The sequence below is a fragment of the Brachyistius frenatus genome, unplaced genomic scaffold, assembly GCF_029030835.1.
Source record: "Brachyistius frenatus isolate BFR_SWC_R1_liver_20210118 unplaced genomic scaffold, ASM2903083v1 Contig_172, whole genome shotgun sequence".
In the NCBI taxonomy this organism is placed as follows: domain Eukaryota; kingdom Metazoa; phylum Chordata; class Actinopteri; family Embiotocidae; genus Brachyistius; species Brachyistius frenatus.
Window position 1 is genome coordinate 589,066 of NW_027210771.1, and position 16,152 is coordinate 605,217.

A 16,152-nucleotide genomic window follows, 5' to 3' on the forward strand; every position below is an offset into this window, starting at 1 on the left:
TTAGCCTCCTGTGTCCACCTCCTCACAGTCCTGGTGGTTACAGGCTGCCTCTGCACCAGGGGGACATACTTGAACATCATGATGAGGAACATCATGGCAGTCATGTCAGTATGACGACATTATTATCAGTCGTAGTTGTTCCAAGTGACGACTATTCACAAGACTTAATGAATAATGTTTTATTCAAATTACAAAACAGACAAACAATGTTAAGTAGAACCGTCGTCTGCTACAAACACAACTACCGCGCTGTCAGGTGTCCTTTCACAATAAAAGGATATTGCTTAAAAATGCCACAGTTGCCGAAACCATTCATCACATTTAGACGGAGAAAAGGCTGCGTGGGATGTTGTTGTAATAAACAGTGTGTGCAGTAATGCAGGAGATTTAAAAAAAAAGAAGAAAAGAAATAATTTAAAAGTGAAATTGAAAGACGAAGACCAGTGCTTAAGGCAGAAACCTGTTTTTACAGAGAATCTGAGGTGTTTAAAATGGAAGCAATTATTTCAACAGTTTACTTCCCAACTCAAGAAATATTCATGCGAAGAAAAATGAGTCTTTCAAAAGGCATTCGAGAGCTCAAACCATTCAACTTCGAATACATTTCATTTACTGGAACATCTTTAATTGCAATTTTAAATTTGAATCATCATTCATTTAAAATATGAATAAATTTAAAATGATGGTTTTCTTGTTGACGGAAGAAGAAGAAGAAGAAGAAGGTTTTGCTCCTTTATGAGGGAACAAAGTGAGTTTGGTACAAACAGCCTGCAGCGTTGGAAGAAAACACTCTCGGACCTGAAGGAGATGTTACACCTGTGAACTTCTTAAAATATGCATATAAATAAATCTGGCGAGTCGACGTCTGCGTGGAGGAAGCGGTGATTAGAGGAAGTAGGGCGTGGTGGTCCGGGGGGGGATGACGCGCTCCGAGTCGGGCACGGCGCGGAACAGCTTGGGTTCCCGCCGGCTGACGTCCTTGAACACCATGATGGAGGCGATGTTGCCGCAGCGGTAGCAGTAGTTGGGCGCCGACCACACGGTCACCAGCTTCTCGTCGAACATGAACTTGTAGCCTTCGTGGACGAGCTGGTGAGCGCGGCAGATCAGCTTCAGGTTGTTGATGTGAACAAACTGAAAACAGGAGACACGAGAATTACGTCTAAATATATAAAAGCTTAAAGGTTCCGTTACAGGCTTCATGTAGGAGTTCGTGGAAACATCAGGATTTGCTGTTATTTGTATGGGACAGAGTGAGTAAGAACAAGAATCTGGTGCACGAGTCATTATAATTATTATTATTATTTTATGGGTTTTGTGAAGTCAACATTATACATACGGGCTCAAAAATATCCATTTGAAACACCTGGTGTGTCTTCTGGTTGGATATTTGACATCTGCTCTCGGCAGGATTGACAAGAGTTCAATCACATTTATAGGTTTCCTGAAACGGACACAACTTTTTAACACAGTCCGAATAGTTTTACTTTGAAAAGGCCGTAAGATCTTATTCTCTTCCTGCTTTATCCAGCTGTGATGTGTTCAGGGTCGTCATTCTGTTGGAACATCCAGCTGATGGTCTTCATTCTTCCATTCACTCTGCGTAATGTTTCCTCTATCAGGCTGCAGAGCTGGAATGTCCTCTTTTTCTTGAAGGCCTCACTTCTACTCTTCCAAACAACTCGATCTTCATCTCATCTGATCAGAAAACTTTCCTGCAGGAGTTTTCTGCTTCGTCCGTGTGGTCGGCTGCGAACTTCAGTCCACTTGAAGGAGTCCGCTTGGTTTCTGTGTTGGAGGATCTTCACGGAGCTCCATGGACCTCCCATCAGTACTTTGTGTTGGTCGATCCAATGAGTGCAGTTCAATAATCCCTTTTGATCGGAATCAGGATCAGCAGCGGGACTTTTACAGGCCTCGGAAAGTTACACGACATTTGGACCTTTCAGCACCACTAAAGTAATAATTTAACTGTGTTCATTTAAAAAAAAGAAAAGGAAATCATTGAAAGTTCAACATGAAATGAAACGAGACGAGCGTGAGTGTGAACTTCTGACCAGCTTCATGTTGAAGGAGGTTTTTCTACTGATCAGTTTCTGAAAGTCGATGAGTCAGCGTACCTCATTAGTGACCTTGGAGCCGAACAGCCAGCCGGCGCCTCGTGGACTGATGGCCCAGGTGTCCACGTCCTCCGGGTCGGACCACACCAGGTCACAGAAGGCCCCCTTGTGGGGGATCTCCTGGTTGCGTTCGATGGTTCGAATCTGGTCCAGAGTCTTGATGTCGGGTGAAAGACCACCGTGGACGCACAGGACCTGCTCATCGATCAGCTGGGGACAGATTTCAAAGCATTTCTTTAGAAAACCAGGCAGCACACACGACTCAGGTCAATAACAGTAGAAGTCTACGTTAGTACCGGTCCAAAGGGGATGTTTGCACACCTCCCTTTCTACCGTTTCACCAGATGGATCCAAACAGAGAAGAGAACCGAGTCTGTTCAAACTGGAAAAAACCTTCATACAAAACAATCTGACCAACAACGTCCACTGAACTCTGATCTTACGTCTGCTCAGGTCTATGGACACTCATCTAAACCCCTGAATGTGTGCTCTTAATGCTACTAACAGCTGGGAGACCCTGAATGCATCATGGAGAACTGAGAGCATGAACCAAAATCAGTTTGTTTCACTCTGATCAAAGGTGAACGAAGGAAACTCAGCGACTGGCAGCAGCAGCGCCGCAGCAGACGTGCTGCAGGTGAGGACAAACACAGGTGGATGTAACACGCTGCCGGTGTGTCCCGGGTCTCACACTTCATGACGTCATGAACATTAAAATTCACTTTTCTAGGTGCTGGTTTCAGTCTTCAAACCTCCACTGATTAATAATTCATAACAGCCAGATTATTGAAAGTATCCCGTCAGCAGTTTGACAGACATCACAGGGATTTTTAAGAGAAAGAAAAATTGAACAAAAAATGAATTCATAACAGTATTTTTCATGTTATGAATAGTGACAGAAACACAGTGTTCCTGAACGAATCTGGCTCCTCCTTTTCCTGCTCCATTAGATTATTGACCAATCAGAGACGCCGCTGCAGCTGTCTCTACGGTCAGCTGATCTGACATAGCAACACTGACATCAAGTCTTCGTACCACTGTGACGGTGAACATGTGAGATGATTGTGAGTGACGGGTCGGCCGGTGTTACAGCGACCCGGTAAACAACCAGCAGCAGCTGCTTAGCGCAGGAACACAAACACACCATCAGCTGGATGTTCATCACTTTACATCTCAGATAGTTCTGCTTCCGCCACAAACTGTTACGGCTCATTATTCTCTAATTATTCTCCAAAGCATGCAGCCATTTAAAAAAAATCTTTTGTAATAAATTGTTAAAATTTTCAAAAAGGAAAGTGATGATTATTTTCAGTAGTAAAGATATTTGTTCCCTCTGTGGTTGGGTCTTTGGTGCGACGCAGAGCTGGTGTTTTGATTGATAATAAAAGGGGCGGAGTCATCATCATCATCCTCTCTGTGTACTCCAACTGATTTAATATCAGAATATCCACATTTGAATATCACAACTCTGATCAAGTCAAACCGACCCCGGTGCTCTGAATCTCGTACTATTTCTTTTTACCTGCAGTACTTCAATGTGCCTTTAACTTTGACCCTCCTGGTCGTATCTGTAGCGCCACGTTTTGAAGTAAAAAAGAAAAAGGACGCGATGTGGAACGAGTACGTTCAGTGGATGTGACATATCTTCCGCTGCAAAGGATTGTGGGTAAGAACACCCAGAGTATCACGCTGACCTGCAGACTGCAGAATACGACCGGATGCAGTAGAACATCCTGGTACTTTTGGCCTCCTACATGTAACATACTAAACAGTATGTTGGTACGTTAGTTTGGATCCTGGACCGCTCACCGTGTGATGGATTCATTCTGAGGCTTCAGCCATGTTGAGCAAGTTTCAAGTCTCTGAAAAAACAACAACCTCAAAACCAGTCGGCCCATCAAAGGCTGAATAAATGTTTGTAAAAACGAGCACTTGCACAAACTGGAAAATGGTTTCCAGGAGTATAAGTTCACTTCATCCACTGCTACGGTCCTTTAAGACTTCAATCACAGGTTCCCAGTGCGTCACAGTGGAAACAGACAGAAAGACGAGTGAACTTACAGCAGCTACAGTCAGCATGTCGAACACTTTGGTGCAGTACCGCCAGGCGTTGGCGTTTCCGTATTTTGTTTGGCACTCATCTAGAAAAACAAGCAGAACACGAGAACATGAGGTCTGAGAGCAGCCAACGGAGGAGACGGTTACCTCGGTAACGGCGGAGGCGACGTACGCACCGTAAAAGCCGTAAACTTGCGTGATCTGTCTGCTCTCGTGGTTTCCTCGTAGAAGCGTGATGCGGTCGGGCCACTTTGCTTTCAAGGCTAGCAGGTGTGTGAACGTCTCCAAGCTGTAATATCCTCGATCCACGAAGTCGCCCTGCAGGAAGGAAGACGACGTGAAGGAGAACAGAGCAACTTTCTGAAAATATGTTCTTTTAAAAATAAGTTGTTTTTTTTTTAAATCAGCACATATACCACAACAGATAAATCTAATATATGGAAGAAACGATGGTCACCTGGCTGTAACTCCGGTTCTATGAGTGCGTGTAGTTTAGTCTAAAGTTTCAGCAGCTGTTTCAACACTACGGCAGGATATTAAAACTTTACTGTTACACTGACAAACACTATGACATATTAAAAATGATCCCAGCTAACCATCTTTATAACATACAGCACGTTTACATATAATGTTGTGATTGATCTTTTCTTGTGTGTGTTACTAAAAGATGTATGTCTATAGTTTTAATCTATAACATGACATGAGAATAACAACTAAATGTAAAATAAATTGTAACGTGTTTAAAGAAGGACCGATAATCTCATGATCATTGTTGATATGAAGAATATTTTCTACTCCTGTGATTTGTAATATCTCGCTATTAAATATTCATTCAATGTCAGACAACTGTCTTTGATGCATCTCAAGTTAAGTATGTGGAAATAATGAGACGATAATACTGACTGCAGTTAAAAGGTAGACGTGACATGAGGAGGATTCCTTCGTAAAGTCAACATGGACGTTTAGTGATTATTATCAACGTATTATTCTGGTACATTAAACTGCAGCTCGGCTGAAGTTAAAGAAAGTTTACTCACCATGAAAATGTAATTTGTGTCTGGAACTTGTCCTCCAGTTCTGAAGAGTTCACATAGATCATAAAACTAGACAGGAACATTAAGAAGAAGATTAGTATTATCAACATAAAACCATTCAACAAACTCATTTTGATATTTTCACCCAGTGGGACCGAGATCACTTCTAACTTAAATCAACGGATCTACTGTGAACGTTCTTCACAGCAGCAGTGTAACGATTTATTTACAATAACTGATATTATACAAATAAAAATGTTATATTGTGTTAATTTAACACATTCCTTAATGTCTTGAACATTTTGATGTCCGTGAATATTTTCAGTCCAACACTTTAAGTGGCGCAACTGCCCCGTTGCCATGGTGAATAACTGTCAAACACGAAGGCGTCGCTGAGTTATTGATATTAAACACGGCGTGACTTTAACATCATTTCATCTTCAGTGTTTGAGGATGAAATAAATATAAATACAAGCTTCTCTATTATAAATCATAGCTGTAATTTAAAGTGCTGTAATTTCTATTTTATCGTATTATTACTGGTATTATGACTGCAAAGATATTCAGACACGGTTTGAACCTGACAACTGAGATTGAAGGGCCTTATGTTGGATTTTTGAAAGGAACCGTTAACAAGTGGAAAAAAAAAACTAAGATTCATTTATCAGACTTATCATTTATCAGACTTATCAGACATCAGACTTATCATTTATCAGACTTATCATTTATCAGATTTATCATTTATCAGACTTATCATTTATCATTTATCAGACTCACCTGACCATGAATATCTCCACAAACTGTAACTGGAGTCGCGACTGGTTGAACGTTTGATTCTTCAAGCAGCAAATCACAAACATAATCACATAATCTCTGGAAAGATAGAAAGGAAAACACAACGAGGGGTCAGAGGTCAGAGGTCACAGCCGTCCTCGTAGAAAATGTCTGGTTCATTCATTTTCTCAATGATAAGAAGAGAAACGAAAAGAAATCAGAACAGATTGAGATCTGTACCATTATTATTATGAATGTATGTGTTATAATCATTATTATTATTATGAATGTATGTGTTATGATCATCATCATTATTATTATGAATATATGTGTTATAATCATTATTATTATTATGAATGTATGTGTTATGATCATCATTATTATTATTATGAATGTATGTGTTATGATCATCATTATTATTATGAATGTATGTTATGATCATCATTATTATTATTATGAATGTGTGTTATGATCATCATTATTATTATTATTATTATGAATGTATGTGTTATGATCATCATTATTATTATTATGAATGTATGTGTTATGATCATCATCATTATTATTATGAATGTATGTTATGATCATCATTATTATTATTATTATTATGAATGTATGTGTTATGATCATCATTATTATTATTATGAATGTATGTGTTATGATCATCATCATTATTATTATTATTATGAATGTATGTTATGATCATCATTATTATTATTATGAATGTATGTGTTATGATCATTATTATTATGAATGTATGTGTTATGATCATCATCATTATTATTATTATTATGAATGTATGTTATGATCATTATTATTATTATGAATGTATGTGTTATGATCATCATCATTATTATTATGAATGTATGTGTTATGATCATCATTATTATTATGAATGTATGTTATGATCATCATTATTATTATTATGAATGTGTGTTATGATCATCATTATTATTATTATGAATGTATGTGTTATGATCATCATCATTATTATTATTATTATGAATGTATGTTATGATCATCATTATTATTATTATGAATGTATGTGTTATGATCATCATCATTATTATTATGAATGTATGTGTTATGATCATCATTATTATTATTATGAATGTATGTGTTATGATCATCATCATTATTATTATGAATGTATGTGTTATGATCATCATTATTATTATTATGAATGTATGTGTTATGATCATCATCATTATTATTATGAATGTATGTGTTATGATCAATTATGAATGTATGTTATGATCATCATTATTATGAATGTATGATGATCATTATTATTATGAATGTATGTTATGATCATCATTATTATTATTATGAATGTATGTGTTATGATCATCATCATTATTATTATGAATGTATGTGTTATGATCATCATTATTATGAATGTATGTTATGATCATTATTATTATGAATGTATGTTATGATCATTATTATTATTATGAATGTATGTGTTATGATCATCATTATTATTATTATGAATGTATGTGTTATGATCATCATTATTATTATGAATGTATGTGTTATGATCATCATCATTATTATTATGAATGTATGTGTTATGATCATTATTATTATGAATGTATGTTATGATCATTAATATTATGAATGTATGTTATGATCATTATTATTATGAATGTATGTTATGATCATTATTATTATTATTAATGTATGTGTTATGATCATTATTATTATGAATGTATGTTATGATCATTATTATTATGAATGTGTGTTATGATCATTATTATTATTATGAATGTATGTGTTATGATCATCATTATTATTATTATGAATGTATGTTATGATCATTATTATGAATGTATGTGTTATGATCATCATTATTATTATTATTATGAATGTATGTTATGATCATTATTATTATGAATGTATGTGTTATGATCATTATTATTATTATTATTAATGTACGTGTTATGATCATCATTATTATTATTTTTATGAATGTATGTTATGATCATTATTATTATGAATGTATGTGTTATGATCATCATTATTATTATTATGAATGTATGTTATGATCATTATTATGAATGTATGTGTTATGATCATCATTATTATTATTATTATGAATGTATGTTATGATCATTATTATTATGTATGTGTTATGAATGTATGTATTATGAATCATTATGATATTATTATTATGAATGTATGTTATGATCATTATTATTATTATGAATGTATGTTATGATCATTCATTATTATTATTATGAATGTATGTTATGATCATCATTATTATTATGAATGTATTATGATCATTATTATTATTATGAATGTATGTTATGATCATTATTATTATTATTATGAATGTATGTTATGATCATTATTATTATTATGAATGTATGTATGATGATCATTATTATTATTATGAATGTATGTTATGATCATTATTATTATTATTATGAATGTATGTTATGATCATTATTATTATTATTATGAATGTATGTTATGATCATTATTATTATTATTATGAATGTATGTTATGATCATCATTATTATTATGAATGTATGTTATGATCATTATTATTATTATTATGAATGTATGTTATGATCATTATTATTATTATTATGAATGTATGTTATGATCATTATTATTATTATGAATGTATGTTATGATCATCATTATTATTATTATGTTATGATCATTATTATTATTATTATGAATGTATGTTATGATCATTATTATTATTATTATGTTATGATCATCATTATTATTATTATGAATGTATGTTATGATCATCATTATTATTATGAATGTATGTTATGATCATCATTATTATTATTATGAATGTATGTTATGATCATCATTATTATTATTATGAATGTATGTTATGATCATTATTATTATTATTATGAATGTATGTTATGATCATTATTATTATTATTATGAATGTATGTTATGATCATTATTATTATTATTATGAATGTATGTTATGATCATTATTATTATTATTATGAATGTATGTTATGATCATTATTATTATTATTATGAATGTATGTTATGATCATTATTATTATTATTATGAATGTATGTGTTATGATCATTATTATTATTATTATGAATGTATGTTATGATCATTATTATTATTATTATTAATGTATGTGTTATGATCATCATCATTATTATTTTTATGAATGTATGTTATGATCATTATTATTATGAATGTATGTGTTATGATCATCATTATTATTATTATGAATGTATGTGTTATGATCATCATTATTATTATGAATGTATGTTATGATCATTATTATTATGAATGTATGTTATGATCATCATTATTATTATTATGAATGTATGTTATGATCATCATTATTATTATTATGAATGTATGTTATGATCATCATTATTATTATGAATGTATGTTATGATCATCATTATTATTATTATGAATGTATGTTATGATCATTATTATTATTATTATGAATGTATGTTATGATCATTATTATTATTATTATGAATGTATGTTATGATCATCATTATTATTATTATGAATGTATGTTATGATCATCATTATTATTATTATGAATGTATGTGTTATGATCATCATTATTATTATGAATGTATGTTATGATCATCATTATTATTATTATGAATGTATGTTATGATCATCATTATTATTATGAATGTATGTTATGATCATTATTATTATTTTTATGAATGTATGTTATGATCATTATTATTATTATGAATGTATGTTATGATCATTATTATTATTATTATGAATGTATGTTATGATCATTATTATTATTATTATGAATGTATGTTATGATCATCATTATTATTTTTATGAATGTATGTTATGATCATTATTATTATTATTATTTTTATGAATGTATGTTATGATCATTATTATTATTATTATGAATGTATGTTATGATCATTATTATTATTATTATTTTTATGAATGTATGTTATGATCATTATTATTTTTATGAATGTATGTTATGATCATTATTATTATTATGAATGTATGTTATGATCATTATTATTATTATTATGAATGTATGTTATGATCATTATTATTATTATTATGAATGTATGTTATGATCATTATTATTATTATGAATGTATGTTATGATCATTATTATTATTATTATGAATTATTATTATTATTATTTATGAATGTATGTTATGATCATCATTATTATTATTATGAATGTATGTTATGATCATTATTATTATTATTATGAATGTATGTTATGATCATTATTATTATTATTATGAATGTATGTTATGATCATTATTATTATGAATGTATGTTATGATCATTATTATTATTATTATTTTTATGAATGTATGTTATGATCATTATTATTTTTATGAATGTATGTTATGATCATTATTATTATTATTATGAATGTATGTTATGATCATCATTATTATTTTTATGAATGTATGTTATGATCATCATTATTATTATTATTATGAATGTATGTTATGATCATCATTATTATTATTATGAATGTATGTTATGATCATCATTATTATTATTATGAATGTATGTTATGATCATCATTATTATTATTATGAATGTATGTTATGATCATCATTATTATTTTTATGAATGTATGTTATGATCATTATTATTATTATTATGAATGTATGTTATGATCATCATTATTATTATTATGAATGTATGTTATGATCATTATTATTATTATTATGAATGTATGTTATGATCATCATTATTATTTTTATGAATGTATGTTATGATCATTATTATTATTATGAATGTATGTTATGATCATCATTATTATTATTATGAATGTATGTTATGATCATTATTATTATTATTATGAATGTATGTTATGATCATCATTATTATTATTATGAATGTATGTTATGATCATCATTATTATTATTATTATTATGAATGTATGTTATGATCATCACAGTATTATTATTATTAGTGTTTGTGGAAGAGGTTCCTACAGAAGATGGATGTGCTGCTTCACTGTGACGATGACAGAAGAGACAAGCAGACTATGATTCCTGACAGAGGAGACATGTCTTCTCTCTCAGGTGTCCAACTGTCCCCTCCACCAGAAGTCACCTTCACCTGGCAGGTAAACAGGTGTTTGCTACCATCCAGCTACTAGCATGCTGCTGCTACATGTTAGCCACCGTTAGCAGTGCTAGCAGCTAGTTTCGCGGTGCAGCTTCCTCCCTGACGGTTTAAACTCGGTCTGTTCTCCGGACACCACATGTCCTGTCACCCTGATCCACATGTCCTGTCACACTGATGACACTAAACAGGGCGTCGAAATCACATCCAGCCTCTGCGCAGTAAATAATAATGATAAGTGATTAGCGACGGTTGTCGGTCCAACTTCGCCCGGTTAGCTTCCGCTCACATCCACAAACCTCGTTTCAGATGAAGACTCAGCAGCTCAAACTCACCTTGAGGTCGTTTTCCGGCAGGTATTTGCAGTGTCTCGCTATTTCTACGTACTTATCGAGGTCTAAAGGAGCCATGATCAGCGAACGAGCACGGGGTGCTAACGCGGTTAGCCAGCTAGCAGGTTCCTTTTTCTTCTTCTTCCTCTCAGCGCTGCTTCATCTTCAACTTTCAGTGACGTCATCGTGTCGGACGCAACCCGAGCTAATCACATCCGGTACAAACCTTCACAATAAAAACCTTTTACAACATTTTTGTTTTTTCGTCATGAAGACCAACAAAATGAAACAAAACAAGCTACAACGAAGGACCGTATCATGTGTTTCACCAGTTCAGCTCGTTTTGGGGGATTTTATGCGCTTATTACATCTTTATGCGTTTATTGAATGAGTTTATTGTGCAGAACAGACACGACGTCGCCCCCTGCTGGTGACGTCACTGTCTACTTCACAATGCCCTCGTTAAAATTCTCCTGAAACTGTATGCACTGTTTATAAAATGTGCTTTTTTTCAAGCTTTGATTTGATTAATTGTATATATTATACCATTTGTATGGTGTTTTTCACAATAAATCAAATGTATTGCTTATAAATGTTGTATCTGGTAGTTACCATGACAGCAGAGGGCAGACAAGACACTAAGAAGTGTTGACCAGCTTCAACTGACAGCAAACAGTGACTCAAATAAACAAACAAATCAAAACTCTCAGTTGATTTTTATATTAGTAACACATTTTTTTGTTTATGAAGCACTTTCAGGGTACTCAGAAACTTTATCCATCCATCTATGATGTAAACCCTGTTCATCTTGTGCAGGTTGTCAGTCCACACAGAGACACAGAGACACACAGAGAGACACAGAGACACACAGAGAGACACAGAGAGACACACAGAGAGACACACAGAGACACACAGAGAGACACACAGAGAGACACACAGAGAGAGACACAGAGAGACACAGAGAGACACACAGAGAGACACAGAGAGACACACAGAGAGACACAGAGAGACACACAGAGAGACACACAGCCAATTTCAAATCAATGTTCATCCATCACTTTCGACAGCTTTTATTATCACAGGTTTGAATTTACACTGTCAACAAACCCTGAATATTATAACCTGAATGGAGAAAGCATGTTACTGTCAGGTCAACATGTTGGATTGTTTCTATGGTAATTCATAATTATTCAACTGGAAATGTAGTTTATTATATAGGAGAAAAACATGTTTGCAATGTTTTATTCATTCTTATATAAAAGTAGTTTGACGACTAAATGTTGTGTAATTTACCAACTGAAAAGGAGTTCAACATGAATATTAGAGATGTAGTGATGTAAACTGAACCTGTCATCAGGCTCCAGCAGCAGCCAGTAATCAGACAGAGACGTCCAGCTGTCAGCGATGAAGCCGCCCCATGATGGACAGCTTCTGTTCCCCAACACGAGCATCCAGCAGCCCGTCAGACGGAGGCTGTCTCATGCAAACAGACACAGAAGAACCAGAGGAGACCAGCTGCTCCACAACCAGCAGGGGGAGACAGAGAGCTGGTGTTCACTGCATGTTTAAGTTTGACCAGCAGGGGGCTCTCCAGGTGAAGAGCAAATATGATTTACTTTTATATACAATCTATGGATTTATGGAAAGCACTGTGGATGTTAGCAACAGTTTAGTTTTTGTAAACAAACAAACAATGAATAGATAAATAAATAGATATGTGTGAACTGTGATTCTGATAACTTACTCGTTTAGCTGACATGACATTTTTGTAATTTGAGGTAACCTATGTTGCGTTCTTTTTGTGAAACGTAATTTACAATCATTACAAGATTTACAGCATTTACCAAGTTTGAGGTCCGACCAAGAATCAACCATCAGTGAGGTCATCAATGGTTTGTTTCTGTCGAGGAAACTGAGGAAGCAGTCAAAGCACAAATTACATGAACGTGTTGGGAAGTAAAAATAAAGCCTGTAATGTCTAAACATGCCAGACGTACACCTGTCGACCTCCAGAGGGCGCTGCAGGAATGTTGCTGGTAGAGCTGCTCTTTAATGCGCCAGTCTGTTTTCAAACCAACGCTCCGACGTGAAGATTGTGAATTTAACCAGTTGCCTCCAGATGTGTTCTTAAACTGTCCCAAACATTTATAGCCCTGCAGAAGTCCGGAGACCTCACTTGAAAAGTGCCCTGAGATGATTTATGTTTGGATTTTTGCTCCTGAAATGAAGTGAAACTGGATGGTTGCAAACTTTGAGTCAAACGTAAAACGCTTTGTTTCCAAAAAAGTTGTGACGCTGTGTAAAAATGTAAATAAAAACAGAATGTGAGGATTTGCAAATCATTTTAATCCATATTTAATTGCAAATAAACCAAAGACAACATATCAAATGTTAACTCTGAGAAATTTTGTTGTTTTATGAAAAACATCTGCTCTTTTTGAATCTGATGTCAGCAACACGTCTCTATAACGTTGTTCCAGGTTCATGTTCACCACTGTGCTGCATCACCTCTTCTTTTAACAACACTCTGGAAACGGTTGGGGACTGAGGAGACCAGTTGCTGGACTTTTGAAAGTGAAATGTGGTCCCATTCTTGCTGATATAGAGTTTCAGCTGCTCCACAGCTCCTTTGTTGTATTTTTCACTTTAATAATGCGCCAAATTTTTTGAATTGAAGACCACGACCATCCAATAATAGTTTCCAGCCTTGTCCCTTGTGTTCAGAGATTTCTCCAGATTCTCTGAATCTTTTAATGATATTATGAACCGTAGAAGATGAAATCCACTAATTCTTTGTAGTTTTACGTTGAGGAACATTATTCTTAGATTGTTGCACTATTTTCTCACACAGTCTTTCAGAGTGGTGAACCTCTCCCCATCTTCACTGCTGAGAGACTCTACCTCTCTGAAATCATCTTTTTATACACAATCATATTACTGATCTGTTGCCATGGTAACCTGATTAGTTGTGAGGGTTAGGGTTAACCCAGTCTCTTATTGACCTTGTTCCAACTTTTTTGAGACGTGTTACTGCCATCAAATTCAAAATGAGCAGATATTTTTCATAAAACAATAATATTTTTCAGTTTTAACATTTGATATGTTGTCTTTGGTTTATTTTTCATTAAATATGGGTTTGTGGGATTTGCAAATCATCACATTCTGGTTTTATTTACATTAGCGTCCCAACGTTTTTGGAAACCCGGTTGTAGAAACCATAAACACAAGTATTGATCATGGAAATCAGTTGTTTTTAAAATGTCAGAATTTGGTTGTAACAGGTGAAGACTTTGGTGTGAGTGATGTTGTATTTATGTGGGTTTGGAGTTCACTGCTGTGCACAAGTTTAGCAGATGTGAGTGATGAACTTATTTAGACGTGGCAGAGCAGCCAAAGAAATCGTTGCCGATGCTGCGGGGGAAACCTTCCAGCACCTTCAGCGCCACCGGGTCAAACTTCCAGTAGTGCAGCCCACTCAGGAAGTTAGCATAACCTGTGAGGGGAAACAGAAAGCAACAATCACCTCTGGAACGGCGGGTTACAACGTTTCTCAGACCGTCATCAGCTCAGAGGCAGAGGAAGTAAGACGATGCCAGTCCTCACCGTATGAATCCCAGAAGGCAGCATCGATATCTCTGGGTACTCCTCCCCACTGGTGCATGCTGCGAGGATGGAGGTCATCCACCCGATTCTCCTGAACATCGAAGGGCCAGTAAGAAGCGGATTTGAAGAAGTACACTTTCTCAATGTGGTCTTCTTCCCACTTCAAAGCTGCTTGGATGTCTGTTACAGGAAGACCCAGCCGCCACATCGATTCTGGTCCAGTTATCTTCCTCTCAGCATCAAACACCCAGTAACTGTCACCTGCCACAGCGAGGAGATGGAATAAAACCCGACGTGAACCGCGTTTACTAAACAAAGACATTGTTAGTGGCCCATAGTTCCCATTAAGTGTTGACAGTGTGTTCTGTGGATTATATAACCAGGACATTGTTTCTGGAAGGTGGTGATTGTTTGAAGTTTACATCAAGAGCCAGATTAGCCCAGGATGTAGTAGCTCAAGGAAATCTGTGTCCAGGTGAAAAAGCTGCTACTTAAAGGTTTGTGGTGTTGCAACCAAGCGGCATCCATCAGTGATGTCATCATCCATCAGTGAGGTCATCATCCATCAGTGAGGTCATCGTTGGTTTGTGAACGTTACAAAACCTCCAGTTCAGATTCTGTCCGTCACCATCTTTGCTGGTTTGGAGCTTTGGAGCAGGAAGTGACCATATTTGGACGAGCTGGGGGAGGAGCCAGCGGTGGATCAGACCGATCTGATTGGAAACCTGAGGATACTACGTCCCGCCCACCGATAGCTGTAACCTGACTGCACCACAGGCCTGTCAATCAAACAGACACGCCCCCAAAAACAGGTCTTCTTGAATCTTCTTTTCTAATGAATGAGGGATTATTTTCAGATGGACCTCCAGAAAACTAAGAAGAAGGAGTGACTTTAGCTAACAACACCGAGATAACTGATGGACACATTTTATTCACTTTGGATTTGATGACAGAAGTTGAATGGGAGTCTATGGAGCCGGAGGCTTTTTGGAGCTCAGTGCATGCTGGGAAACTCTGGCCTCTACCCCCAACACACTTTCATGAGGAATAGCTAAGAAATACAACATGATGTTGTACGTTAAAGTCACTTGAACACACCTAAGCAGCTCCTTCATTTCATGTCACTGTCTGC

The 16,152-nt window shown here is 34.8% G+C and overlaps 2 protein-coding genes across 2 annotated transcripts; both read right to left on the minus strand.

Annotated features, from left to right (window-relative positions):
* Positions 1–164: 164 nt before the first annotated feature.
* Positions 165–11,605, minus strand: LOC138632061 (serine/threonine-protein phosphatase 6 catalytic subunit-like). Its single transcript, XM_069717334.1, has 7 exons — positions 11,421–11,605; positions 5,990–6,085; positions 5,216–5,281; positions 4,355–4,496; positions 4,182–4,261; positions 2,121–2,330; positions 165–1,134 (listed from the first exon to the last, which is right to left on the minus strand). The coding sequence occupies exons 1-7, from the start codon at positions 11,493–11,495 to the stop codon at positions 886–888; spliced, it is 918 nt and encodes a 305-aa protein (XP_069573435.1). The 5' UTR covers positions 11,496–11,605; the 3' UTR covers positions 165–885.
* A 3,101-nt stretch (positions 11,606–14,706) lies between these two features.
* On the minus strand, positions 14,707–15,236 carry LOC138632070 (stromelysin-3-like). The gene is made up of 2 exons (XM_069717346.1): positions 15,021–15,236; positions 14,707–14,910 (listed from the first exon to the last, which is right to left on the minus strand). The coding sequence occupies exons 1-2, from the start codon at positions 15,226–15,228 to the stop codon at positions 14,786–14,788; spliced, it is 333 nt and encodes a 110-aa protein (XP_069573447.1). The 5' UTR covers positions 15,229–15,236; the 3' UTR covers positions 14,707–14,785.
* Positions 15,237–16,152: the final 916 nt, after the last annotated feature.